This window comes from Aulonocara sp. 'chitande type north' Nkhata Bay, linkage group LG23, assembly GCF_057382095.1.
Source record: "Aulonocara sp. 'chitande type north' Nkhata Bay isolate Kocher_YH1m ecotype deep benthic linkage group LG23, A_spYH_male_GT1.1, whole genome shotgun sequence".
Classification (NCBI taxonomy): domain Eukaryota; kingdom Metazoa; phylum Chordata; class Actinopteri; order Cichliformes; family Cichlidae; genus Aulonocara; species Aulonocara sp. 'chitande type north' Nkhata Bay.
In genome coordinates, this window is record NC_141365.1 from 26,361,840 (window position 1) to 26,389,396 (window position 27,557).

The following is a 27,557-nucleotide window of genomic DNA, read 5'->3' on the forward strand; positions in this document are numbered from 1 at the left end:
GTGTGCCATTAACACTTAGTGGTGGAGGCTGAAACTAAGCCTCTTTATGTTGACGCATTGTTCTGTTAAAATCGAATTAAAATTCATCTGCTTTTTGTGACACCTTCCATGGAGCAAAGAGGAGGGATTTAAACTAGTTTTAACATTTGATTTTGGCGCTTCGGGGCCTCCGGATCCAACAAATTGATTTCAGCATTTCACATCAATTAATATGAAGTGAGTTGGTTTGCAGCTTGAGAGGAGGAGGAAGAGGAGAAGGGAGGGAGAAGGTGAATAAAAAAGCAAGAGAATAAGGTCTGCTTTCTCCTGCTTTCTCTCCCCTCAGCACATTGGTTTCTCTGTGCCCAAAGCAGAAATAAGCCTCGCCAGAGTGTACATTTATTTTTACGATATTTAAACAAACAAATAACGAAAATAAATCAATGTGAAACCTCGAAACCTGACCAAAGTGTGTTTAGGAGCCCCTCTGCTCTGACAGCGAGCGGGGAGACCACCAATTTCTCCTGGTCAATATTTGAGGAGCTAATTTGGAGAGTTTGTCCTCCATTTGAGAGAAAAAGAAGGATTTATTGAATGGTGAGTGTTTTTCTATGTGCCAGCCGTGCGTTCGCATAATGTCACAGGAGTTTACCTGAAGCCTTATCTGTCAGACAGAGTGTGTGTGTTTGTGTGTGTGTTTCTGTTGTTACTGCTCGCCGCTCTACCTGCAGTCAGCTGGGCCAATAATGTAGCTTTGATTAGAGGCTTATCGCAACCCCGACACACCCTCAATCACACCTCAGACATGTGACTCCACACAGCAGGGCCATAAAGCAAATATGCCCCAAAGGCAGCAGGGGCTGCAAGTCACTTCTATTGATTTATCAGCTTTAATTAATGGAAGGGGCAGGGTGAAAACTAACACCTGAAACTTGCAAAATCTCATCAGAGTCTAAAAATAAAGACACGTAACTGTGACTTGCCCTTCCAAGTTTGTTGTTGAGTAGGCTTAAAAGGTTTTAAGGTGGGAAAACTGAGTGTACTCCTGTAAAAGTAATATAAAGCATATTTAAGATTTACTGAAATAATAAATGGAGAATTAAAACTAATGACAAAATTTAAACTTCTTGGGGATCTTATGTTATATTAAGGAAAGCTAGTGGCAGGCAACAGGAAAATCAAAATAGAAATATAAAAATACCTGAGAAATGACTCAGATGTTCACTTTTTATTACTTTAAGCAGTCAGGAATTAAAAAAAAAACATATAAAATCATCCCCCTGACACATAAAACCACTTCCAGTTTAAGAATTTCAGACTTTATGATCCATAAAACGCTGTTTAGTTGATTTTTAATTTAGTTATTTGGAATAAAAATTCCAAGTGAGGCACCTGACATGCTAGCTATACATGCAGAAAAACTGCATGTATTCAATGCCAGTTACTTAGCACCCTGTCACAAAAGCACATTATTTGTTCCCTTTTCCTTAGTTGAATTTCTGAAAAATGTCAAAGATAACACAATTTGACAGACATAAAATGCTATTTTTGCACCAACAAGGTGATTCCCAACGAGGTATTAGCTGAAAACTTGTCATATCTCAGCGTGGTGTGCACCAAAATTGAAGCAGGGAATTAGTCTGTAAACTGCATTTGTTTCTCAGTAAGAATAATTCTACATTTTCAAGCTAGTTATTGAGTACTAGCATTTCTCAGAATATAGCTGATATTTAGCTTTAGATCAGAGGAATATTTCAAAGAGTCTACATACTCTAAGTGAAGTGGCAGCATATCTTACTGATGAAGAAATGGGGAAATCTAGTATTGGATAAAGAGACTCTGTCAGAGAAACACTCTGATGGGTTCTCCATAAATTGAAGGCTTTACCTTAGTTTTAGTTATAACATTCACAACCTGGTGTCCAAGGTATGCGAGACATTGCTTAAAATCTCCAGCTTTACCTCATGAGACCCTAACCCTCTGCTTGATAATCAACCAGCTCATATTCCAAGCTCAGCCTTAAGGTAAACTCAGGCTGAGCAAAAAGAAAGTTTCTGTTTATTGGTTATGGTCCTTCATCAGTTAATACTAGACAGGACACTGTGGAGTTTGAAGCATCATTTGTGTACCTAGGGTCTGGAAACTGGGAAACTGTAGATATTTAAATATTTAGCTTCATGAGTTACGCAGACTGGAAACAAAACTGTTGATGGGATCGAACTACAGTGGCTTGCAAAAGTATTCGGCCCCCTTGAACTTTCCCACATTTTGTCACATTACAGCCACAAACATGAATCAATTTTATTGGAATTCCATGTGAAAGACCAACACAAAGTGGTGTACACTTGAGAAGTGGAACGAAAATCATACATGATTCCAAACATTTTTTTTCAAATAAATAACTGCAAAGTGGGGTGTGCGTAATTATTCAGCCCCTTTTGGTCTGAGTGCAGTCAGTTGCCCATAGACATTGCCTGATTAGTATTAGTATTTAGTATTTAGTATTTATTTATTTATTGTCATTGTCAAGAACAATGAAATTGCGTTTGGGGCTTCCATACAACCCAAAAAAAAAGAAGAAAATAATAAATACCCCTTAAAACCCAAGTGTACATATTTAACCCAGTGTGACTCCAATGCAATAAGACAATCCTTAGCAATAATGTTCGTAGAAATTCAGACAAAGACCTGAGAAACATGACAAAATACAACAATGCAACCCATTCAATATTATTGTACTGTGAGATATGATATCAGATATGATAGTTATCTATTTAAGAAAGAGGGGGGGGGGGGGGGGGCAGGAGGGGGAAGAGAATAAAGATATGATGCACCAATGCAGACCAGTTCATTGCTATTAAGAAGTTGGATATGGTTATTGTCCGTGAGAGGGGGGCAGAGAGTTCAGGAGCCTCACAGCCTGTGGATACAGGCTGTTGGCCAGTCTGGATGTTCTGGCCTGTATAGACCTGTACCTTCTCCCTGAGGGCAGCAGATGGAAAAGGTGGCGCGCAGGGTGATGTTGGTCCCGCAGGATACTGTGCACCCTCCTCAGACAGCGAGTGGGGAAGATATTACTGATCTCTGGCAGACTTGTTCCAATAATTCTGCCAGCTTCTTTCATCACCCGCTGGAGTGCTTGCTGATGATTAGTGCCAATGACTAAATAGAGTGTACCTGTGTGTAATCTAATGTCAGTACAAATACAGCTGCTCTGTGACGGCCTCAGAGGTTGTCTAAGAGAATATTGGGAGCAACAACACCATGAAGTCCAAAGAACACACCAGACAGGTCAGGGATAAAGTTATTAAGATATTTAAAGCAGGCTTATGCTACAAAAAGATTTCCCAAGCCTTGAACATCCCACGGAGCACTGTTCAAGCGATCATTTAGAAATGGAAGGAGTATGGCACAACTGTAAACCTACCAAGACAAGGCCGTCCACCTAAACTCACAGGCCGAACAAGGAGAGCGCTGATCAGAAATGCAGCCAAGAGGCCCATGGTGACTCTGGACGAGCTGCAGAGATCTACAGCTCAGGTGGGGGAATCTGTCCATAGGACAACTATTAGTCGTGCACTGCACAAAGTTGGCCTTTATGGAAGAGTGGCAAGAAGAAAGCCATTGTTAACAGAAAACCATAAGAAGTCCCGTTTGCAGTTTGCCACAAGCCATGTGGGCGACACAGCAAACATTAAAAAGAAGGTGCTCTGGTCAGATGAGACCAAAATGGAACTTTTTGGCCAAAATGCAAAACGCTATGTGTGGCAGAAAACTAACACTGCACATCACTCTGAACACACCATCCCCACTGTCATATATGGTGGTGGCAGCATCATGCTCTGAGGGTGCTTCTCTTCAGCGGGGACAGGGAAGCTGGTCAGAGTTGATGGGAAGATGGATGGAGCCAAATACAGGGCAATCTTGGAAGAAAACCTCTTGGAGTCTGCAAAAGACTTGAGACTGGGGCGGAGGTTCACCTTCCAGCAGGACAACGACCCTAAACATAAAGCCAGGGCAACAATGGAATGGTTTAAAAGAAAACATATCCATTTGTTAGAATGGCCCAGATGATATCCGACCTTAACTTGACATGTGAAAGCAGCTTCTGCTAAAAATATTCTCAGAGATAAATAGGATAGCTAGACAGAGTATATTTCTCAAACAGTGGTTCGTCCTCACTGACTTTCTGCTACATTCAGAATTTAATTTAAAGCTCGAAGCACTGAATCATCAGGTCCCATCTTAGTATGTTAAAGACTTACTAGTACTATATCACCCCAACAGAGCACTTCGCTCTCAGACTGCTGGCTTATTTGTGGTTAGAGTAAGTTTGAATGAATTTGAGTGAGTAGAATGGGAGGGAATGCCAGGGCGCTGTACTATGTAACAGACACCCTTTGTACTGTGATGATCCTGTGTCACATTTAGCCATCTTTTAATCAGTGTAACTGGGAGCATCTGGAGCATTTAGGTCTCTCGATCTATCCACCATAGTGTTGGTTTAGTCCTAGTGTTTTTAATTTTGCTTCTCTTGGTTAATAATTGGTACACTTTGTCTCTCTCTCCTGTTATTTGTCATGGCTCATGAGTTGCATTATGACAAATTTGGGGGCTTGTCCAGGATTCTTACATGGGAGTTTTTAAGGTTCAAACATCCCATTTTGGTAAATCTTCCATCAGTTATGGCCCTAGTCTTTTTTTTTTCTATAGTTTGTTTTGTTCTTGCTCCCTCTTTGTGCTTCTTTTTCCTTTTCCACGTAACCAGTAACAGTAGATGGCTGCCTCCTTTTTTTTTAATCTCTGAGTGCATATTGCACTTTTTAAAACTACATTGCATCTAAAAGAGCAGCATCTTTTTGTTTTCTTTTTTTCATGCATGGAGGTTAATTCCTGTTTTAATATATCCGTTATCACACCTTTCAGAGTTTGCATAAAGCCTTGTTGAAAGGTTCAAGGGTTTATAACACATTTAGGAAAATCTGGAGCTTGAACAATTTTTACCTCTGACAACACTGGAGAAATAATAAGACATATGAAACTTTTAAGTGCTTTGAATCTTTGCCAGTTTTTCACGCAGGTTTTGCCTCGTTCTGTTTCTCTCCATCAGGCTCTTCCTCTGCTCTGTTCTGAACAACAGGAAGCTCTGGGCTTCGATGGCGATCTTCAGGAGCTATACGCCGCCATCGTCACTCACGGAAGTGCACGAAAGCGCAAACTGTCGGAGCAGCACTCTGCTGAGGAGGTCGAACACGCCAACAAGGAGCCAGAACTCGTCTTAAACGCTTCAGGTGAACATTACAGCTTCACAACTGCGCTGAAGTTTAATGGTCAAATTTAAAGATTTAGTCAGGTTTATGTGAGCATTTAATATTTCCTCTTTATCTTCATCAAAGAAATTGCATTGTGATAGTTTTGGTTGTATATTTTTGATTTTGAATGCATACATCTGCACACTTTGCAGATGACAGTTTGCATATTGAGGCTGATATCCATTACAAAAATCTAAAAAGTAAATAAATGTGTTGAATCCAAGAGAAGAACTGCCCTACTGCATGAGGAGATCAGAAGTGGTAGAGAGGACTGTAAGAGAGTGGAAAGCCGTGTGATAGGAGTGACTGATGGGTTGAAGGTGGGTGTGGGTTTAGATCAAGGATCGACTCTGAGCCCCTTCTGTTTGCAGTAGTGATGGACAAGCTGATAGATGAGGTCAGGCAGGAGTCTGCATGGACTATGATGTTTGCAGATGACACCGTGATCTGTAATGACAGTAAGGAGCAAATGAAGGAGAGCCTGGATAGGTGGAGGTATGCACTGGAGAGAAAATGAATAAAAGTTGGTAGAAGCAAGATATGTGTGTGAATGAGAGGCAGACAGGTGTTACAGTGAAGGTAGATGAGCTTAAGTATCTGGGGTCAACCAGATACTTAAAAGCGTGTCAGGGGTGATTTGTAACAGAAAGATGGCGGCAAGAATGAAAGGGGAAGTTTACAACATGCAAACGTAAAGGACAGGGCAACTAACAACTGTTCATATAAATAAATGTTCATAAATACAGAAGCAAAATAAATCAGAACACCAGTTTACATTTTCAGTTTCCTATTATGTGCTAAAACATCTGTCACAGCCTTCAGTTTGAACAGAAGTTAGTTTATAACAATGTGAAGCAGTGAGACATGGTTTCTAATAGATATTGGAGATAAAGGTTATTCAATGTAATAAATACATATGCCAGGTACAGAAGTTAAACCCCTGTATATGGGAGTCAGCTCAGGTCATAACAACCAGCTGCATTTGTTTTTAAAAACTCTCCTGTGTAAAAACAACAAACTGTATATAAAAGATGGACATAGCCACCCATAAGTTATCCAGTGGTTTTGCATTTTCAACTTTAGTGGAAAAAAAAAAGAAGAATAAAATCCCTTCAAATCATTTTTTGTTTTTTGTGTTTTTTCTCCCAATCAGCTGATCTGTGTTGATGAGTTGATACATCATGAAAATGGGAGCAAATGATGTGTTTTTGTCACAGGCTGCTAGTAACAAAGTGTCTGAGGATGCAATTTAAAATGGTTTCTTCACTGAGTTGTCTGTTTAGTGCACTTTAGTTGCTTAAGATGATTCATAGGTCATAGTGTTAAATAGCTTAAGATACAAAATCATTCCTCTGAAAATCATCAGCTATAAGGACTCAACTGAAAATTGGTGAAAAGGGGGCCAGTGTCTTAAGAAAACCTTTGCCGGCAGAGCGACTGGTCAAAAGCACTTTTAAAAATTACAAATTGCAAGCCTGGCTGCTTGGAAGCAAAATATAAAGAAATGAGGAGTGGATCAAGACTTTTGCACAGCACTGTAACTTTGGAATGAAAACAATCAGTTTAAGCATCAGCAGTACAAACACACTCCAGTGGTCCAGTTTAGTGACTCCAGTTAGCTGTGATGAAGCCTTTAGGCAGCAAACCAGCTGCTGTCAATCAAAGAGGAAACGATGCTAAGTTTTAGCCTCAGCAAAATCCAAATGTGTGAGGTATGAGATCCATCTAATATCAAGGGTTAAACTATCTTTAGAGACTATGAAATTCTTTGCATCAGGCTGTAGACATGTTTATATCTGCTATAAAGAGTTGGACATTCGAAGATAGGAGTCTGTGGGCATACAGCCACGAGTGGACACTAGCAGGTGTTAGTGTCCACTCCTGCAGCAGGTCTTTTTTTTGTTTTCTTTTTTCTTTTTTGAAATCTCTAGAAATTGCTGATCGGTTGTAGTAGCAGCAAGTTTAATCCTGATTTACTGATGGCAGATTTGACATGTTGGTGCTTCTCTGAGTCATTATTTAGTTTAATAAACATCTTCATCCTCGTCCTTCAGCCGGCGGATCTGTCAGCAGTGAATCGGCTGATGGGAATGAAAAACAGACCAACAACGGGGAGCCGGAAACACGTGGAGCCAAGATGGTCAACAGACCCAAAATGCAGCAGGTACAACAGAAGACTTTTTTTTTTTTTTTTTTTTTTTTTTTTTTTTTTAAGATTTGACCAATTAGGGTTATTTGTAGGGGAACAAATGCAACAAAGCTGGAGATTAAAAGAGATTTTAAATCCAAATTCATCAGCTGGGATCTACAATATTCAAATTACAAGTCAGCAGATAAACTGTGAAATGCGTCTCCTGCTTAAATGCTTCCTTGGGGAAGAAAAAAGAAGAGATTGAGTGATTTTAAAAACAGGAAATTGGAAATAGACTATGAAAAACATTCCTCCTTTTGTGTTTTTTGTCTTCCTCAGTCTCTTCCTGTCACATCCACCGCTGCAGAGCGACCGGCCTCCAAACCGAAGAAGAAGAAAGTGGGCCTGTTCAGATGATCTCGAGCAGTAGGACGCACACACAATTACGAATTTAGAAAAAGTGCCGTCCTTTAAAAACACTTCTTATTGAATTTTTACACTCTTGAGGACATTTTTACAAACCTACTTTTAAAAATGTTTAGATTTTAGACTAAAAGTGTCATTAAATAAATACTTTTTTCTATTTTTACCATTTTTGTTAAAAATAGAAATAGAAAAACCACTGTGGGATCAGGTTTTCTTTTTGATGATTGTACTGATGACTGACAGCTGGTAGGTAGGTAATTTCTTGTTCTTTTTAGGTTTTAATAAACTATTAACCTTCATGTATCTTTAACTAGGTGTGAAATGTTTTTAAAGAAGTCATATTGCCAATTAAAGGTATACATGTATTTTTAATGGGTGTTTATGTTTGTTATTTGTTATGTAAACCACAGAATTTTTTTAAAAATTGAACATAATAAGAGATTAAACTCAAAAACAGCTTTCGAAGGAATATTAAGTTTTTAATGTTATAAAATAAAAGCTTCAACAACTTTTCACTAAAACTTCAGGCTTCTATTTTTCCGCCAATCTTAAGTAGTTGCTTTCTCCGTGACCCAGACAGTCGGAGCACAATGAGCAGACAGCGGTCGATAGAGGAGCCGCTCTCCTTTTTCAGGGCTCAGTGAGATGTTGACTCAAGGTGTTGCAGCATGTCGGGAATGCTATTGAAGTTTTAGTTTGAGAAGTCAGTGTTTGCTTGCATGGCTCCAAAGAGTTTCTGTGTGAGAGACATTTGTTAAAAAAAAAATTGCAGTTTTCTCCACTGAAAGAGCAGATTATTGTTATTTATTTAAGTGACAAATGCTGCTTTTATGGTCAAAAGAAAGAAGGTGGTGAAACATGAGGATTGTGTAATTCCATTTCGGTTGTTTATTTGCAAAAATCAATCATATCACATCATGATTTTGTCTCTTTGATCACCTGTGTGTTCAGATTTGTTGATCAGAGATACCTGAGAGTAACTTTGGATACCAGCCAATCAGAATTGTCCCTCTTTCACGACTCTTTCACGACAGACAACACAGACAGATGTTTCTGAATGTAAATGAGGGTTTATTAAATTAATACAACCAGGAAATAGAATTAATGCTCTATAAGCTTCTCTAAGTTTAACATGGCAGAAAAACTGTTTTTGATCCACAGACTGTATATAGAAGATGGATGTAGCCACTATGGCATCACCCAAATGGTATTTGGACTCAATTTGGAAGCGTCAGTGTTAGCATTTTGGTTGCTGCATTGTTAGTTTTCTTGAGGCAGAAGTGATCACGTTTTGAAGAGGAAATTGAATAGATATTTCGAGAAACTATCCAGTAGTGTTATTTGATACTGCAAATGTTCCTATCAATCAGATATCAAGTAAATGCAGGGCCAATATTGCTAATACCAATACCGGTCATTTCAGTTCTTAATTCAAATGAACCCAATTTAAAGGCTGTTATCTACAAAATCACTGCAGTAGAGCAAATTTTGGTATCGATCCAAAACCAAGTAAGTACAGGGTCAGTATTGCTGATAGCAAATATTTTTAACCCATAAAGGAGAGCAGTCTGTCATGACTTATGAGAAGACTCATCATTAATTTGCAGATTCTGAACACATTAATAAATATTCAATACAGAAAAATATAGTTTTTAGCTTTTCGTGTACTTTGAAACTGGATTTATTAGAGACCTGGAATGTAAATGTGTCTGTTTCTAAAGCACTTTGTGTCAACTTCTGTTGTTTAAATGTGCTGTAGGCTGTAAGTATAATAGACCGTGAACACAAAAAGGTTAAGACATGTTTCACAGGGTATGTTTTTTTTAATTTAAAAAAAATGTATTTAACACAATTCAGTGGTCTATATATTGATACTTTGTTTCTATCCTCTATCATTCTAGTATCGATCTGATACCAATACCAGCATTTGTATCGATACGATCGATCCGTCAAGCTCTACCATTCAAAAAGAGCAAAACTATTTTTTGCAATATGCTGTAGATGTTTGTTTTGTAAAGTTGGACATTTTAAATGGGAGCCTATGGGCATTGACTCATTTATGGTGAGATATTCTATTCTGTTTCCATAAAGCATTTCAACCACCATTTATTAAACAAAGCTTACAAATGTTTGATTCCAGCATTTTCTAAAATCCGCTTTTCTTTATCTTGTATATAGTAATTGAAGATCAAGAACAGTAACTTTGTCTCTAGATGGTCTTCTGGAGAAAAGTTTGAAGGAAATTGTTTAACCCTCAAAGTCTCTCTGCAGGGTGGGTGGGGGGTACATCAAAGTCCAGGATTAGTTAAGGAAGAATCCAGCCAGAGCCCGAGATGACGATCTGCAAAAACAAACCAAAAAACAGTCATCTGTGTAAAAATCATAGCTGCTGCTTTTTCTTGGGCCTAATTTTCATGATACTTTAAAAACAGTCAGCACAAGGGATTGAAATCCTTAAGTTTCTTCGATAGTTGCTAAAATTAAATTTTTGGTCAATACATGTTGCATCAGATGACAGTTTCCATGAGTTTCCTGATCTGGTGGAGGGTTGTTGGAAAGGTCTCCTGTTTTCTGGTTTATCTTGGGACCCCTCAGCAGGCCTCAGACTTCAGTTTGACCCCTGGTGATGGAGGGTGTGACATCAGCAGAGGGCTCAATGGGCTCTGAAACGGTGTTGGGTGGTTTGTGAAACCGGATCTGTCCAATAAGCCGCTCAGTTATCCTCAAGTGATCTCCCTGAATGTAGTCTCTGTAACCCCGACAACAAAGCAGCTGGTAAGCATGTCAGGGTTAATTTTGTTCCAGTGTCTCCAGTTAGCTACATTCGGTACCAGTGAAACCATCTGTGATGTGTGTAATCTCTGAATTTAAGAGAACCTTTCTCCTCAGCAAAGATTCACAAAAGATGCTATTCAGCCCAACTCTTTGAACTGTGTTGCTGGTTATACTGTAGCTTCTGAAAGCTCCAACAAGGCATTTAACAAAGAAATGAGTCAGAATCAAGAAAGAAGCACCTTTTGGAGCACTGTACCAAAGTAGATCATGTTCTTTGGTGATAAGGCAGGTAAAACTGCACTTAATGGCGTCAGCTTGTCACTGTTGAGCTTTTGCACTCATTTATGTAAACATTTGTCACCTTTAGGTTTGTTTTTATGTTTAGTTTCTATGATTTCTGACTTTTTCCCCTCTCAGCAAGCCACTTATAAAAGAAAAGCCTGAAACATGGACGAAGGCAGTCACTCAAGGTAATCAAACCCAAATTTAAGCGTCCATCACCTTGAGGTGATCTCAGAATTCAGGGCCTTTATTAATGAGGCAGAATTATACGATTTTAGTCCTTTAAAGCCTGAACTATCGTCACGTGTTCGCTTTTAGTGTGTTTTTGTGTAAGTCGAGGTCTCTGTGTCGTCGAGGTCCCCCTGCTCTCGCTTGATGTGCTCACAGCTTCGTTGCCCACAGCAGAGCTGCTACCTGCACTGAGGAAGGAGGGGTCATGCGCGCACCTGCGCTCGCCCTCATGCGTCTCGCCTTGGGAACGCGGGTCCAAAGGACACCGGCCCTCGCGGGTCTCGTGGCTCTGTGTTTGCGTGTCCTCGGCGCAGGCCCGAGCCGACAATAAACGGATGAAGGCGGCCGCGATGGGAGGAGAGGACTGAGTAGAGGGCAGGTCCAGAAGGGCGCGGTCTCCTTCTCCTCCTCCCGCGGCACCTCGTGTGCACTGTAGCAGGCTTGCTTCCTGCCAGCATTTCTGCCAGCCGCCGCGCGCCACAGCGACGCATTGAGAGGAAAACCGAGAGACAGAAACCGCTGCGGGGACACCCCGTGACCGCCGTGTCCAACAGCCTACGCGCCGCGCGCCTCCGCGTCTGTCTCCGAGCCCGTTTCTCACAGTTTCAACGCAGAGGCACAGCTTTGAACCTGCTTGCCAAGATAAACTCACCTCTCCTATTTATGCCCCTGCACTCCGCGTGCACTCGGGACACGCAGTGCGTGAGCAGCGGCGCAGAGAACAGGTTCACTTCTCTCCAGCTGGGCTCCAGCGGCGCACTGGCCACTTTTACGCGCCGGGAATGGCGACTTCTGGGGACTCTGGGATGAGTCCTGCTCTGTTGTCTCCGCTCTAAGATTACAAAGGGGAACCCACGCGTGGAAGGAGGGGACACTCCAACAGAAATACAGCGGAGACATATTGGCCTCCCGCAGTAGGTGGGAGGGGGGTGACACACCGGCCGCCAGGCGGAATGCTGCTCTCGACGCTGGTGACGTGCCTCGCCGGGTGCGCGTTCCTCCTGTCACCGGTCAGCGAGGGGTGCGGACCGGGCAGAGGCAATGGCAAGAGGCGGCCGCCGCGGAAGCTGGTCCCTCTCGCCTACAAGCAGTTCACCCCCAACGTGGGCGAGAAGACGCTGGGAGCCAGCGGGAGATACGAAGGGAAAATTACCCGGAACTCCGAGCGCTTCAAGGAGCTCACCCCCAACTACAACCCCGACATCATCTTCAAGGATGAGGAGAACACAGGTGCAGACCGCCTGATGACGCAGGTAACCCTCCCAGCTGCTGTAGTGCCTTTAAGCCCGACTACAGTCCGGCTCAGAGAGAAGCAGGCATTTGTGCGCAGGAGGTCTGTGCACTTTGCCCCGTCTTTAAACCCGTGGACGCTGTTATCTTGTTGACTCAAAGCCCTTCAAAGAAAGACTCAAAGAAAAACGGTCTTTGCCAACAAAATAATTTTATCACATTCATCCCCTAATGATTTTAAATGAAAAAGATGCGCTTTAAAACAGATTTTCTCCAAGTTGGCACTGATTTAAATCACAGCAGCAGCTCTATTAAACTTTATCGTCCTTTTTTTTTTTTTTTTTTTAAATAAATAAAGCTACAAGTTTAACTCAGACATTTCTTGGGGGGCGAAGCACGGATTAGCTGAATAGAGTCTAAAAGTCCTGCGAAGGCTGAACAGTAGAGGTTGGAATCAGAGGTTCACTGTGGGCAGCTCATGCGTAAAAAAGTGGGCAACCCCTTCTAAAAATGTACGGCGAGCGGTCGCTCTTAATTAAAACACTATGTCCTCTGTTTCTACATCATGTTTTTTTGGTGGAGAAACAGCCAAAAGTCGTATTTGGTTAGAGCCCGGGGTCAAGCGTGTGCTCATGTTTACAGTTTTCGTTTTTAGCCTCACTGGTCGAGTTAACAGTCTCCTTTTTGGACTGTCAGAAATCTTTACGACACCGTCACTGATGTGGCTTCGCGTGGAATTTATTTGACTCCCTATTTCCCCAGGAATAAAGTATTTATATCTGGGTCTTGTGACCGCGGGCTTCCTCCCTGAGCGTTTGTGTCCACAGACCCACGTGGGGAATGAAAGCGCGCACTCCGGGCTGGAGCTGTCACCTCGCTGTACACGCTGCAAGAAGTAGAGGCTGAACAGACATGTGCAACACCTGCATGAGCGAACGAGTTCTTAACTGAACCCGATTTATAACGGTTATCTACAAAATCAGGACACTCGAGCGAATTCTGGAATGAACCATACCAAGTTAATACAGGGCCAGTATTGCCGATACCAATACCGATAGCTTTAACCTATAACGGCACCCTATAGGTGAGAGCAGTGTGTCATGATGTATGGGAATTTGTCATTGATTAGCGAATTTAATAACCATGAAATCACTTTTCGTGATTTGTTGTGTTAACTAATTATTGATTTTACTTTCAACAATAATTAGTTAACGCAACAAAAACACACCTTTTAGCTTTTTTTGAATTTTAAAATGTTGAAGCTTGAGTTATATTTTTAAATCTCTATAGAAAATTACAATTTAACATCAGTAAGCTGCTTGCTGAATGTAGAGGGTAGAAACAAAGAATGGACCCTGTTGTACTACCATCATTGGTATCGATATTGTTGATATTTGCCTTGACCCAGCTGAGGTTTTTTTTTTTTCTTACTCGTGTCACTTTGCCAGAAAATTGCTCTAAAGCTCAAAGCCTCCTTGGTGTGAGCTTGATTAATGAATTTAAGGCTCATAAAGGGGACAGGTCTTCTCCAAGCTGGACATTTTTTGCAGCACGCACTCGGAGCCGCTGCTCGTCACCGGCGCAGACCTGCACACAATTTATGAGCCCTAAGCCGCAGGAGACAGCCTCCTGTTTGTCTTTTACTATTCCGCGTTACTTTTTTGTTTGTTTTCGCAGTGCTCCTGTGCAAAAATAGCCCACTTCACTTGTGCTGAAGCCTTAATTATACGGATTTTCCCCCTGCCTCTTTAGATTTTATTCCCTTTTTCCTGGGCGCTCCTGAGCTGCTGCATACAGACGCGACTGTTCAGGGGTCGAAGCCGCACTGCAAAAAGTGGCACTTTAAAACTGCATTTATATCGTTTAATGTCATTTTAAAGGTCATGTGTTAAGCTAAGCAAAAGTGCAACAACGTTTTACCAACATACACGATAAATCTGCGCAGATTTTTGCGGATTATTTGGAGCTTTGATGCGTAAAAACTGATACACAAAAAGCGAGACTGTTCTTTAAAAAGTTGATTTTTGGAAACATTCACTTGCATTTTAGAACGTTTTCTTCAGTAGTTTTTTTTTTTTTTTTTTATCTCTTTCATCCAGCTAAAACAGGACCCACAAGACTAAACAGAACCTTCTCAGACTCAGAGGGACACTTTTTGCAGCGCAGAGTTGTGCATAAGCGCATGTTGTCGGTCTGTGCGCCCAGTGTTTGTGCAGCCAGCGGTTTGGTGCTAAAACCGCTCCTACAGAAACCCCCCGTCGATCTGTACACCTTGAAAGGAAAACCAACAAAATCTATCGTCTGATTTATGAAGTTCAGCTCCTTGCTCTGACCGCAGAGAGAAAACACAAGACGTTTTTTTAAAAATCCACAGTGAACGCTGTGAAAAGGCATCTGTGGCCACCGAGCCACGAGCTATTCTTATCACAGCCAACATGGGGAAAAAAGACATTTATGGGGTTTAATCCCAGTTTGGAGCCTTAATGAGCCGAGATTCATGAAAGGCTGCATCACTGAGAGACGCTTTCAGTGGCAGCTGCGGAATGACAAGACTGCCTCCAGCCACACAGAGTTCATTTAATAAGATTTCTGCCACTTAAAACCAACAAAATCTCCTTCCATTCAAAACCAGAGCAGATGAAAAAAGTTTGACTGTTTAACCTTTCATTTGATGGGAGTGAGTGTAATCTTGGAGGGCAGATTTTCCATCAGATTTCATGCATGTGCAGTGCACTGGGAATGAAATTATTATGAAATTACTTTAATAGAATAAAAATGTGTTGTTTTGTTGGCAAATTTTGCTTAAAAATCTCCAGTTTGGTCAACAACTTGTATTTATTTGTATTAAAATTGGTGAAAATGTTGTTATTCAAGGCATCGTCCTTCAAGATTGCTTTAAAATCCAATAGTGGAGGAAATAATCGGCCAAACCACTGATGAATGACTCCTGATTGACAGGTTATCAGTCAATTTTGGATTTCTTTCTGACTTTCAATATAAACCACAATTTATGAACTTTAAAAATGAGCTTTATGGTGTATTGATTGAGAACTAAATCTAATGACCGAGCCCATAAACTCATCATGAAAGAGTTTAGTGAGGTCACACAGAGCAGGAGAGCTGGTGGTCCTCTTCCCATAGACTTCTATACAATCAAGTCTTCTTCTTTCTTTCTTTTTTTTTTCTTTTTTTTTCTTCAACAAAGGGAATCACCCCCTGGTGGTCATTAGAAAGACTGCAGATTTAAGGCAGTCTTCAGATTCAGAAGCTACTGTATCCTTTATATCGTTAAATCTGGTTTTATTAACATTTAAATGACAAACTCAACATAATCACCGACGGGGAGTCATTAATCACTACAAGTTTGTGATAGATAACCCTCTACGCTGCTCTTGGCTTCGCAAACACTAGAAACCACATTAAAACTAAACAGAGCGTATCTGAAATAAATCCCACAACCACGACTAAATTAGAGATTTGAAGTTAAACATGCCCACGAGCCTTTGTACTGGCTACTGAGGAAATGTTTCCTCCTTGGAGAAAATGTATCCAGAACTTTTATCCTCTGTGTGTGTGTGGGTGGGGGGGGTTAATTAAAAAGAAAATACGCATTACTCAATATGAGTAATTTTTGAAAAAAAAAAAAACAGTTTTAAGTAAGTTCAATGAATAACAAAAGATTCATCCCCAAGTGTCTTTTTAAAACAAAACAAACAAACAAAAACCATCAAAACCAATGAGGCCTGGAGTTGGCCAAGCCTGACCTAAAATTTCCACTTATTGATCAGCAATATTAGTTTTTTATTTTCTAATTACTCTTTGTCTTCATTTCATTTTGACTCAATTTAGCTTCAGTTTAGCTTCCTGAATAGATTTTTTTTTGTTCCATTTTAGTTTTTAGTTGGAGTCTTTCAAATAATCATTATAAGCTGGACCTATACTAAAGGCAAGAATCAGGAAAATAAGTACAGTTATTACAATAAAACAGAACCTTTTGAAAGCTGTTGACTCAGAGTCTTGTAGACATCTAGAGTCCCAATAAACACGTCTAACCTTCCCTCATCAGTAATTTTTAAATAAAATCTTTATCAAAGAAATGGTAAAACTAAGTATATTTTCTCTGTACTTTTTAAGTTTTATTTTAGTTTGTTTGCCAAGTTCACAAAATCATATCAGTTAATTTTAATTTTTCCCCCAAAAGTCTGGTTAACTTAAATATAAATAAAAACTAAAGTGTTTTTTCAGAGCTAGTTTTAGTTTTCACAAAGAGGAGACTGTATATAAAGGATGGACACAATGACCACAGTGTCATGTAGTTTGACGATTCAATGTTTGCATTTTGGACTCTGTTGTTCTTGCTTTTATGCAACCAGATGATAATGTTTGGGTAAAAAAAGGTGACTTACTAGGTTATCAAACTAAGTTAACACGCTGCATCACATGGACAGAGCGTACCGACTTCTTGGACGGTCTGTTTGCACAGTCCACTAATAATGCAAACTTTAAGCCTTAATGCAATCTAAACTGGTGAGTTTGATCGATAGATCGATAGATCTCCTTCTCTACATTTGTCATGAAGAGGGAAACTAAAGCTGTCCACATGTATTTTTTTAACAAAGATTTTTCTATGATTGTTTTGAAAAAACAATACCCACGCAGAAATGTAACAAAGCGACATCGAGCAATGTCAGTAGTACGCCAAAACAGGTGGTGATGTAACCCTTACTGAATAGAAGTATTAGGCCATCAAAAGTCCACAAACAGTAACATGGCTCACAGTCTGACATCAGAAAGAAGATAAAGGCATGCACCTTTCACTCCACGTGTAAAAGCATAAATTTCTGAAAGTTTTCACCCTGGAAGTTTTTCAAAATCTCCCTTTTCACAGCATTTACACAGGAAAAAGCTCTTTTTACCAAAAGACCTCTGCACATATCCAAACGCACCAACTCTTCAGACTAAACATGTTTATTTCTGCTGCTTAAGCTTCATAAAAAAAAAACAACCCAAATCCTCTTCAGGCCAGTAAGTGTCACAGCTGAAACCCGTCTATGAATTGGCCTCTGGTGACATCTGGAATTGGTTTACGCGTTAATAACCAAAAATATTCATCCTTAAATTAGGATCTTTAATTATCAGCCTCTTATAGTTGTGTTTTTAATTTTCTATAATTTAACCTCCTGGGACCTGGCATCCACATATGTGGTCATCACATTTTGGGTTGTCTAGATCAAAATACAAAATTTTGCTCTTTGTCTGATTTGCACTTAAGAGGACATTATACTTCCACTGTTCTATTGAAATTTAAAACAAATGTCCTTATAACTGGATCTCATTTTTCTCTGAAACAAAAAAGAAAAAACCTGGTAATTCTTTGTTTTAACATTCATCAGGTGCCAATCAGCACAAATAGCAAAGAGTAATTAAAAAAGCATGCCATGAAAGAGTTCGGGTGTTAGGAGGTTAATGTGACTAAAAATGTTCAAAAATTAGGGGTTTAAAAAAAATGAAATGGGGGGAGGAATATCTAAAATTCCTTAATTGTTGTCCATCTTTAAGTCTTTGACTGCTGTTAGTTACATTTACTCACAGTGAGACCAGGACTAGTGCCTGTCTGAGAGGTTATCCAAGACGCCGTGACTGCTGCCCTGACAATGCAGCTCGGGTGTGGATTAGATAAACGGGGCAGACTGGAAGGTGAGATTTGTGTATGCCGGAGCAATGGGAAGGGAGGGGAGGGGTCCTTCAATAGGCCCTCTCACCTCCTGTTTGCTCACCCTGACCAGACTCCAGGTTTAGAGGGACGCTGAGGACCTCTTGTTCTTGTAGCCGCCACCACATGTCACCCCCACCCAGCCACCCTGTAACCTCACAGTCCCCCCCTCCATCCGTCATAGCCTCCCTCCTCCGTTAGCTCACCACAGAGAGCAAACACCGGGCTGAGCTGGGACAGCAGGCTGGAGCCACAGACAAGGGGGAGAGGGGTGAGGCAAAGGGGGTTTGGTGAAGTCCACGAGAGAAGGGGTCTTTGTAAAGAGTCTGTGTTTTCCTGGTTGGTTTTAAAGCTGCGCAGCAGCAGAGGATGAGGCTTCAGTCCCCAGTGAACAAACATATTCACATAAAAAATGCAAATATATTGATCCAGACACGTCCTGTGTGCCTCCTCTGTTGCAGCGCTGCAAAGACAGGCTGAACTCTCTGGCCATCTCGGTGATGAACCTGTGGCCTGGGGTCCGGCTACGGGTCACCGAGGGCTGGGATGAGGACGGCCACCACTCGGAGGAGTCTCTGCACTACGAGGGCCGGGCGGTGGACATCACCACGTCGGACCGGGACAGGAACAAGTACGCCATGCTGGCACGGCTGGCAGTGGAGGCTGGATTCGACTGGGTCTACTACGAGTCCAAATATCACATCCACTGCAGTGTCAAGTCAGGTGAGCGAGTGCGCCAAATCACAGGAAGTAAGAAGCAAGGTGTTCCAGAAACTTGGATAATATTAATATGTGTCTACAACAGGGGTGTCAAACATGAGGCCTGGGGGCCAGAACAGGCTCACCAAAAGGTCCAATCTCAACCCCTGGATGACTTTGGAAAATGTGAAAATTGTTAATGAGAAGAGCATCAATTTTTAACTGTTAGCTGTGTATTGTGTCAGTTTTACTCTTATTACTGACCAAACTAACATCACCCACACCCTGTTAGACACTAAAGCAAAGAAGCACTGGACTAACCATAGAAACATTAAAAAAAACAGGAGTTGAAGTCTTTTTTTATTTTTATTGTTAGTATTCAATTAAATACCAAAAAAGTTATGTTTTTTTTATTTTTAGAAGTCCATTAGTTAACAGAAAAGTTATTTTTTGTAGTAAGTTTTCTATTAAATAACAAAAACGTTCAATTTTTTTATTGTTAGTTGTCGCGTAACAGAAAAGTTCCTGTTTTTTTTATTTTTAGTTGTCTGCAGTAAGTCATTAAAATGTTCTGTTAATTACATTAATTACAACAAGCTGCCAGTACTTTTCTTGTAACTTCTCACTTACAAGAAAAGACATGCTTACAGAGATATAAGATAAACAATTGAGAGGCAGTGACTTTTGCAGTCGTATCCACTTGGGACCAGATCGAGTTTGACACCCTGGGACCTAGAAGCAGGTAATTATTTCAGCCATTTATTCATGTACTGAGATTTCAGGCACCCTCTAGGTAAATTGCATGTAATTTTACTGCAGTTTTGTTAATAAAGCTTAAACTGCTCTATTTGGATTAGCTCTGGCAGCACAAAAATGTCCAAATGCAAGGATTCATATAATCGGAAGTGACTTCTGAAGCGCGGTGAAGTCTTTTATGCTTTAATCAAATATAAACTAAAGAAATCTAAATGTTTAAATACTCAAAGAAAACAGGATCATTTTTATTTCCTAATGACGTTAAATCTTTTTAAGACATTTCACAGTGAGCCACATTTTTTTTTAATTTTAGACCTCACAGAAAGGAACCGTGTTGAGTTCACTGCAAGGTTTGAAGGTTTTGTTTTTCAGCCTCCAGTCATGGCAACTAGTGATGCCACAGACACGATTAACTCAAAGTGCTTGGTGAAGGTTAGAAAAGGTTTGTGGTTTTGGTTAAATATTGTTCAGAAAGTCAACAAAACCATCGTCTTCCCCTGAATGATTTTGTAGCTTGAAACTGAACTCTTTCACGCTTGGGGGCAAATCTTCTAAAGCCTACAAATGCTTCATGAAAGCCAAGCGAGGTGTTATCCTTCTCTTTTTTTCAGTCTTTGTGTGAGCAGAAATGTAAAAATGCAAATACTAGGAATTGTTTTGTCAAGATAGATTTTTTTTTTTTTTTTTAAAGAAAATGGACTCTAGATTTCTTGAAAACTGATTTCTCATATGTGCATCTGCTTTGCTTTACTTTCACTCTTCTGTCTTTGCCCACTAACTGTTTTATTGCATCTAAAGTAGGCACTATCTCTTACATTCTGTGTCTTCAGTTTATCTCACAACAACCACTCACCTTAGGCTTCCTCAAAAAACTCATCTTCGAGTTGTCTGTGGCTTTCTGCCTCTACTCACACAGCAGCCACCTCATCTGAACTTAATACAGCCGCACACACCTGGTTACCCAACTCTTTACCGCTTGGATACCTGCTGGGGGTAAAGCTAGTTTCTATTTTCTGAACTGAGTGGTTTATGCTATATTTTAGGCCTGCTTCCAGAACAGGAATTATGCAGGACGTCTGCCTCTGTAGCTTAGGCAGAGATCTCCTTGGAAAAAAAACCCTGGGAAACATATTCTAATGGTCGTCAAACCAGGTCTGTACTGATATATTTTGAAGTGTCAAGACTTGAGGGTTCATGGGAGGTCGTCAGATGTTGTCTTTATGGGGAAAAGAATTAAGAAGACTAAAATTCATAATTGCTTCATCTTATCTACAAACAAAACATGATCAAAATGATTTGCAGTGGTCCAGAGGTGCACAAGGAGGTGACCTTGAAGAGGTTAATGGGCAAATTTAAAGCAGGTTTCTATTTTTGTGGGATGAACTTTTTTGATTAAACCACCTGCAAACAAAATGTCAGTCTTAATTCACAGATGGCAAAGTTTGGGGGGAAAAAACAGGCGTCTGTATGCTGCGTTTTGGAAACTGTGGACACAGAGAACTGGAAACTCAACATACACGAAGGGCGTGTGCATAGTTGGCGCATTGGAACATTGCATTCTCCATAGACGAGTCTGCCTTGTCACAAAATTTGTAATCATAAGTAATATTACAAAAGTATTAAAAAAATGTAAGGACACAAGTGGACCCTAGCAGACTTAGAAAAACTGCAAAAAACTATAACTTACCTAAAAAAGTCAAAGGATAATATTTTGCAATCAGAAATCTTAGTTCGGAAACCTGACTTCCTAAAGGTCTTTCAAAGTTCTTCTATGCACAATTGTCTGCTTTTTTACTCATCTTCATTCCATTTCTTGAACTGGAGACTTTATGATAAATGTTTTTGTTGCAAAGCTACTTAACACTGAGTTATGAATTGTTGAAGCAAAAAAAAGTTTCCTAATTCAATGGATGAACCCGTGTTGTGTCTACACTTACCAAAAAACGTAGCAAAGAATCAATTTTATATTGTATCTTACGACACTTTGTTGCAAGCAGCCTGTCACAAAAATACATAGTTAAATACATAGTTTGTTCTTATTTCTTCAGTTGAATCTATGAAAAAAAGTCTCACGGGTATTAAACAGTATCTTTTCACCGAAAAGGTGACTTCAAAGACACATCACATACAGATTTGAGTGTCTCATTGGGCGAAAAACATTAAAATGAATCAAGACCATACATATAAACTTTACATTTAAATTAAATGTAACTTACTTAGCTTTTAAAAAGTATCTCTCATCTTTTGCTCCTATCCTCTCTCTCTCCAGCACCACATTAATATTCCCCTAATGTAACGTTAGCTCACAAGCATATTTTGACTTAAACTGAACGGGGACAGCTTGTGTGTTTGCTGACATTTGTTCACATTCAGTAGGTGCGAACACAGCTTTATGGACTTTTGCATGAAAGAAGTGGAGACCATAAAATGCCTGACAGACTATTCATCATTTATTACTGAGCTGTAATGTTAAATGCTGTCCACAAATATCTGATAGATGGACTACTGAGACCTTGCAGTGCTTTACTTCACTGCACCAAGAAACCGTGAAGAAAAGCAGCTAATTAACCTACCTGAACTTTTTATTTCGCATGCCAAACTTTCTTGAAAACTTTTAGGTATTTTTGCTGGAAATGCAACTCGTAATACTTGACTCCATCAGGATGTATAAAGAAGAGACTGCACGTTCTCATCATGGTTCAAACTTCTCCACATAGCCACTGTTCTCAGGGTGTCTGTTATGAAAAGTTACAGTTAAAAGTAACACAGATGTGCTGAGAGTTGCACCCTCTTATTAAAATGCATCCACTTTAAACCCCCAGTGACACATTTTACACTGAGTGGTAACTGAGATTTTCCTTTTCTTTCTCCCTTTTCCAACCTTACCTCTCTTTTCCCTTCCTCTTTCTCCTGCTCCTCTCTCCTTCCCTCCCAGATCGGGTTGCGAGGGCCCAGAACTTGACTTGATCAGAAGGGCAACCAATCAAGTTGGTATTTTTTTTCATGTTTTTGATTTCTTCTTCTTCTTTTTTCTCCTAATTTTCTTCAAAATTCTTCAAAATATGACAAAGAAAAGAAACTGGGAAGATGAACTCTTTGACAACAAACACCCCTGCCCCCCAAATCCCTTTAAATGCAATTAAAAGCGGGGCAGCAACAAGAGGAAACAACCACTAGAGGGCAGCAAAGTGCTGGACCGCTATAGATGAAAGACTGGACTGAAAAATTGGGGGTGGACGTGAGAAAAGGAGGAAACGGAGGGATTGATGGAGCATTTTAACTCCTACTGATGCACATTTCACCTCATACTTGAGCTGTTCCCACTGTGCTCATGTCATGAAGCAGTTAGGAAGGTAATATTTTGGGTGAAAGACGTGGACTTTTTTGTTCTTTTATTGCTCTCAGTATAAGGTACGCTCAACAAATGATAGAAAATTCAGAATAGATATATCATGAGATTACTGAAACTAGAAAAGGTATAGTTTGTTTTAACGTTTAGCTACACTGATTCCATATTTAGCCAAAACTTTCACCACAAATTATACTTAATTATTTACCCTTCTCTTCCCTAACACTACTGTTTTTACTTTCAGCTCACAATTTACATCATTATCCCATGTTAACGTTCAAAATTGCTCATCAAGTTTATTTAAAATCTTAAAGCAGACGTATTATTTTGGATTTCATGTCATGGCATTTTTCTATATTACAGAATTTAATCTTGAATAAAGAGCAAGACAAGATAGAGCAACATGTGCGATGTTTTTAGTCTGGAAAACATGAACGAGTACAAGGTTCATGTTTTGAAATTACTAGAATCAAAATGTGTAATTTTAAAGTCATAATTAGGACAGAAGTGGTTAAAAAAATTCAGAGGTTATGAAAAAAATGTAAAAAATAATGTATTAAATAAATACTGAATTAAACTTACATACTGATCCACAAATATAAGCTGTCAAGTCAACATTTTGTCTTATTTATTTCAAATGTTTTGGGTTACTAATAAGCTACAAATTAATTTTACTTGCTTTTTCAAAAGTATGTTACCAGTTTAGTCTAAGAAATGGTTGTTTCTTTATTTCAAAAGTCAGGATATGACTGGCTGGTTTTCTTGCTCTGCTCCTTCCTCCTTCAGGTGACTTATCTTATCACTTGGCCTTGGCTTTCCTACCTTCTCCAAATATTTATCCCCAGATAGACTTGAGCCCTCAGGGGTTACTTTCAAGTGCCTGAACTCATTGCCACGAACACAATCTGGGCTGGGGACACATGTACGACCCAACATGCACCTTTATGAAGGAGGTTGTGTTTGACAGGCTGGTTATTGTTCTTTTATGTGCAGCGATTGAAAGGAAAGAGTCAATATTTGGCTAAAGGGAGGTGGAGAGATTTATTATGTTATCAAGAACTTTAGTATGGAAGTCTATTACTGCCCCCCCAAAAACTGCACATGCAACACGATTGGGAGTTAGAAATGTAATAAAAAAACAAAAACAAACAGTTATAGTTATGAATTTATAAATCCAAATTGTAAAAATAAATTGTATCTAAGTAGCTTAACAATTTGGGTTATTAGTTGTTTTTGGGGGGGGGGGGGTTTCAAGGAAAGACAAAAACAATGACCTCATGGGTCTAAACTATGAGACGGATCCGAAGTGTTAGAAATTAAATAAATTTTTACTCAAAACTATAAGACGTTAGATTAAAAGTGTTACTTCTAAAAGCCAATTTTGTGCTGTTTATTCAAATGTATAACAAATCCTGAAGGTATTTGTGTCTCTGATTTTAACCAGCTGCCTTTCATTTGCCAAGCAAATGTGTTAAACACCAACTATGGAGCCACCAGCTGAAAAATAACATAACATATTAAGACACAAGTCATTACTATGAGATAAGGTTCGAATTGTGATGTTTTTTGCAAATATTTTATTAACAGAAAATCTCAAACATTTATTGGCATCTGTAGTCTAAAAATTGTGTCAAACTATGGGATTGTGAGTGTGATAAATAATGTAAAAAAAATAAATAAAAACATTGTTTATAAGATGTTGGTTTTTTTTAATTAAAATATTGTTCGTGATGAAATATAATCCCTCACACAAAAGAAAATATGCTTTTTTTGTTGTTGTTTTTTTACAATAAAATTTGAAATTATGGAAAAGCATTTTAAAAACTTGTTGTAAAAAAAGATTTTTATCTTGATAATGCAGATTAACAAAATATCTTCACTTTCTTTCAAAATATCAGAAGCTTTCACATTTTCTTTCAAATGTATAATTAAAAAAAAATAAAAAATTACGAGCCCCACACGGAACCCGACGTATTAGCCAGAGGTCCCTTTATTACCGTTCGGAGCCGCGGACCTGTTTTATATAGCCGCAGAATAGTTTTCTATACGAGATTGCTGCAAAAAATGCAGCCTTACCTAATGTCCAACCTACTGTTACTCATTTATATTACGATTTAAAAATCTAGTTAGTGTTGGTATGGCGAGTAACCTTCAGTAATAGTAATAAATCACACAGCAATAGTACATTCATGTAGTTATAAAAAGCATGATAATATATTAGGTAATCCAAAGTATTCAGAATACGTTACTCTCATTGAGTAACGTAATGGAATACAGTACTACATACATTTTGGGGCATGTATTCTGTAATCTGTAGTGGAATACATTTTAAACACTGTCCAAACCTGATGGCTATCTTTTATCTCTGTCTCTGTCTTCAGACCACTCAGTGGCGGCTAAGTCTGGAGGTTGTTTCCCTGGTGAGGCCTTGGTCATATTGGAAAGTGGAAGTCAGAAGCCCGTCAGCGATCTGCGACCCGGTGAGCGAGTCCTCGTCTCGTCAGGCAGTGACGGTAGCGGTGAGCTTGTGTTCAGTGAGGTCCTGACTTTCCTCGATCGGGACCCCAAGACCCGGAAACTCTTTTACACCCTGCAGACTGAAGCTGGAGCTCAGCTCTCACTCACTGCCGCCCACCTGATATTTGTATCCAAAGAGAACTGCTCAGAAGGGATGGTGCCAGCCCGCAATGCCCTCAGGACTGTGTACGCCAGCAATGCCCAGCCGGGACAGTGTGTGCTGGTGTCAGAGGGTAAAGCGGGACAGAAGCACAGGGAGGGGCGTCTGTCTCGGATCAGCCGGGTGACAGTAAAGGAGATGAAAGGGGTGTTTGCGCCGCTGACCCAGCAGGGGACGGTGGTGGTGGACGGGGTGGTGGTGTCCTGCTACGCAGTGGTGGACCAGCACTCCCTTGCTCACTGGGCCTTTGCCCCACTCAGGCTGATCCACAGCTGGACTCGGACCACTGGGGGCCACAGTGATGGGATCCACTGGTACTCGCAGCTTTTACACTGGCTGGGGAGGAAGTTGTTGGACTCAGGACGCCTCCACCCGCTGGGAGTGGCTCAGGACAACAGGTGAGGAAGCTGAACTGCAAAGTAAGAGCCAAATAAGACCCTAATGAACTTCCTGCGGCGATGGGAGACATTTGGCTTCCTGCTGAGGCCTGATGGGAAGAATAAAAAAACTCGAAGTGACACAGATGAGACCAAATGAACATTCAGATTTAAAAAACTGCACAAACAAATGTTTTTTTTTGTTTGACATTTATATTTGTAAAACACTATGAAGCAATAATCCCTTAAAACATCCTTATTTAACTCTAAAAACACGTAAATTGAAAAATCCATTAATTATAAAATTAAGACGATGGTAAGGTTGACATGAGTCTCCCTTAAATTGGTTGGTTATATGTTGGTGGGTCAAGATACTTATAGGTTGAAAATGATTATAATTTTAGAGGTTTCTACTTTGAAAGCTGTTTATGGTAAACTGTTGATATTTTCTGGATTATGGGAATTTTAATGTGATTTTTAAACAACACAACAAATCCCATGAGGGGAAAAAAGTGATGTATTTTAAGGGTTTCCTTTAAGATACTGTTAAAATACAGACATATATTAAAAAGACTTGTAACCATTAAACATAGTTTTAGAAATAGAAAAGTTATTTGGTTTTATTAACGTTTTAAAGGGGTTTGAGCCTCCTGTAATTTCAGATAATCTCTTAATTTATCCCATAATTTGTCCTTAATCTGGTGTAAACCTCGAAACTCCCTGATTACGGAAATTGTATCTGTTTTCACCTGACCCCAAACCAAACCTCTAACCCTGAAAAACTCCTTTTTTGTTAATTAATGGATGTTTCCAGTTTTCAAATGAGCTACTCGTACTACACTATGAAATCTGGGCAGATTAGTGTGAGATTTAAGGTGTAATTTTAAAGGATTTTGTTTCATAGTGGAGCCTGGGTTGGGGTGGAGGGCTGTGCTCTTTGTAAAAGGACAAAATGTTGTTTTTTTTTCTCCAACACTTGTACTTTCCTGCTTTAATACAGAGATTTTAGAATGAATAATAGAATGTATTTATGATATTATTTGTTTACAGAAAATCTAATAATGTTTATGAAGTTATTATTATGGGAAAAGAGATATTAAAAAGATTTATTTTTGAAATTAAATTATATGGAAATGAGCCGAGTGGTGCTGCCTCATTTCTGTCCCTGTGACTATATTCTAAAGTGGGTTACAAGCTGCGGTCCAAGTGAGCAGGGTATTTTTGACATAGCGACACAGAAGTGAAACTGAAATGTTTCAGAAAAACAAAACAAAACAAAAAATAATATATTACTAGGCTCAGTGTTATTAGCCCCCTTGAAAAACTGACCTGACCTGGGGATTTTCTTCTGATTTACACAGGGTATAAAAACAAAGTTGTCACAGTGTTAAGGAGTTGCTAATGTTTGAAGAAAGTGTAGTGAAGCAACAGCAGTGGTGGGAGTATTATGCTGTGGAGATGCTTCAGCATGTCTGGAACTGAGAATCTTGTCAAGGTGGCAGGAATCATGAAGAAAGAAGGAGATGTGGCGATTTTGAAAGAAAATATCTTTTGGTGGTGCAGCGGTTAGCACCATCGCCTCACAGCATGAAGGCCCGGTCCTTTTCTGTCTGGAGTTTG

General features: G+C 39.7%; 2 protein-coding genes across 6 annotated transcripts in view; both read left to right on the forward strand.

Moving 5' to 3' along the window:
* Positions 1–10,088, forward strand: part of nhej1 (nonhomologous end-joining factor 1) — a 31,734-nt gene extending 21,646 nt beyond the window's left edge. For 2 of the 5 annotated variants that reach the window (XM_086282238.1, XM_086282236.1), the window contains exons 7-9: positions 5,090–5,270; positions 7,346–7,455; positions 7,762–10,025. In XM_086282238.1, the coding sequence (XP_086138364.1) occupies positions 5,090–5,270; positions 7,346–7,455; positions 7,762–7,839 (369 nt within the window). In that variant the 3' untranslated portion in view covers positions 7,840–10,025. Of the gene's footprint in view, positions 1–5,089; positions 5,271–5,662; positions 5,787–7,345; positions 7,456–7,761 lie in introns of all 5 variants that reach the window. The other 3 variants (XM_086282237.1, XM_086282235.1, XR_015127108.1) reach the window with 2 other exon arrangements.
* Positions 10,089–11,596: 1,508 nt separating this feature from the next.
* Positions 11,597–27,153, forward strand: LOC147301979 (indian hedgehog B protein-like). The gene is made up of 3 exons (XM_086282234.1): positions 11,597–12,389; positions 18,541–18,802; positions 25,265–27,153. Exons 1-3 carry the CDS (start codon positions 12,090–12,092, stop codon positions 25,960–25,962), a joined length of 1,260 nt encoding a protein of 419 aa, XP_086138360.1. The 5' UTR covers positions 11,597–12,089; the 3' UTR covers positions 25,963–27,153.
* Positions 27,154–27,557: the final 404 nt, after the last annotated feature.

Coding starts and splice junctions, on each gene's coding strand:
- LOC147301979 (XM_086282234.1), top strand. CDS start 12,090: ATGCTGCTCTCGACGCTGGTGACGTGCCTCGCCGGGTGCGCGTTCCTC. Junction 12,390..18,540: donor CAGACCGCCTGATGACGCAG/GTAACCCTCCCA, acceptor CCTCTGTTGCAG/CGCTGCAAAGACAGGCTGAA. Junction 18,803..25,264: donor CCACTGCAGTGTCAAGTCAG/GTGAGCGAGTGC, acceptor CTCTGTCTTCAG/ACCACTCAGTGGCGGCTAAG.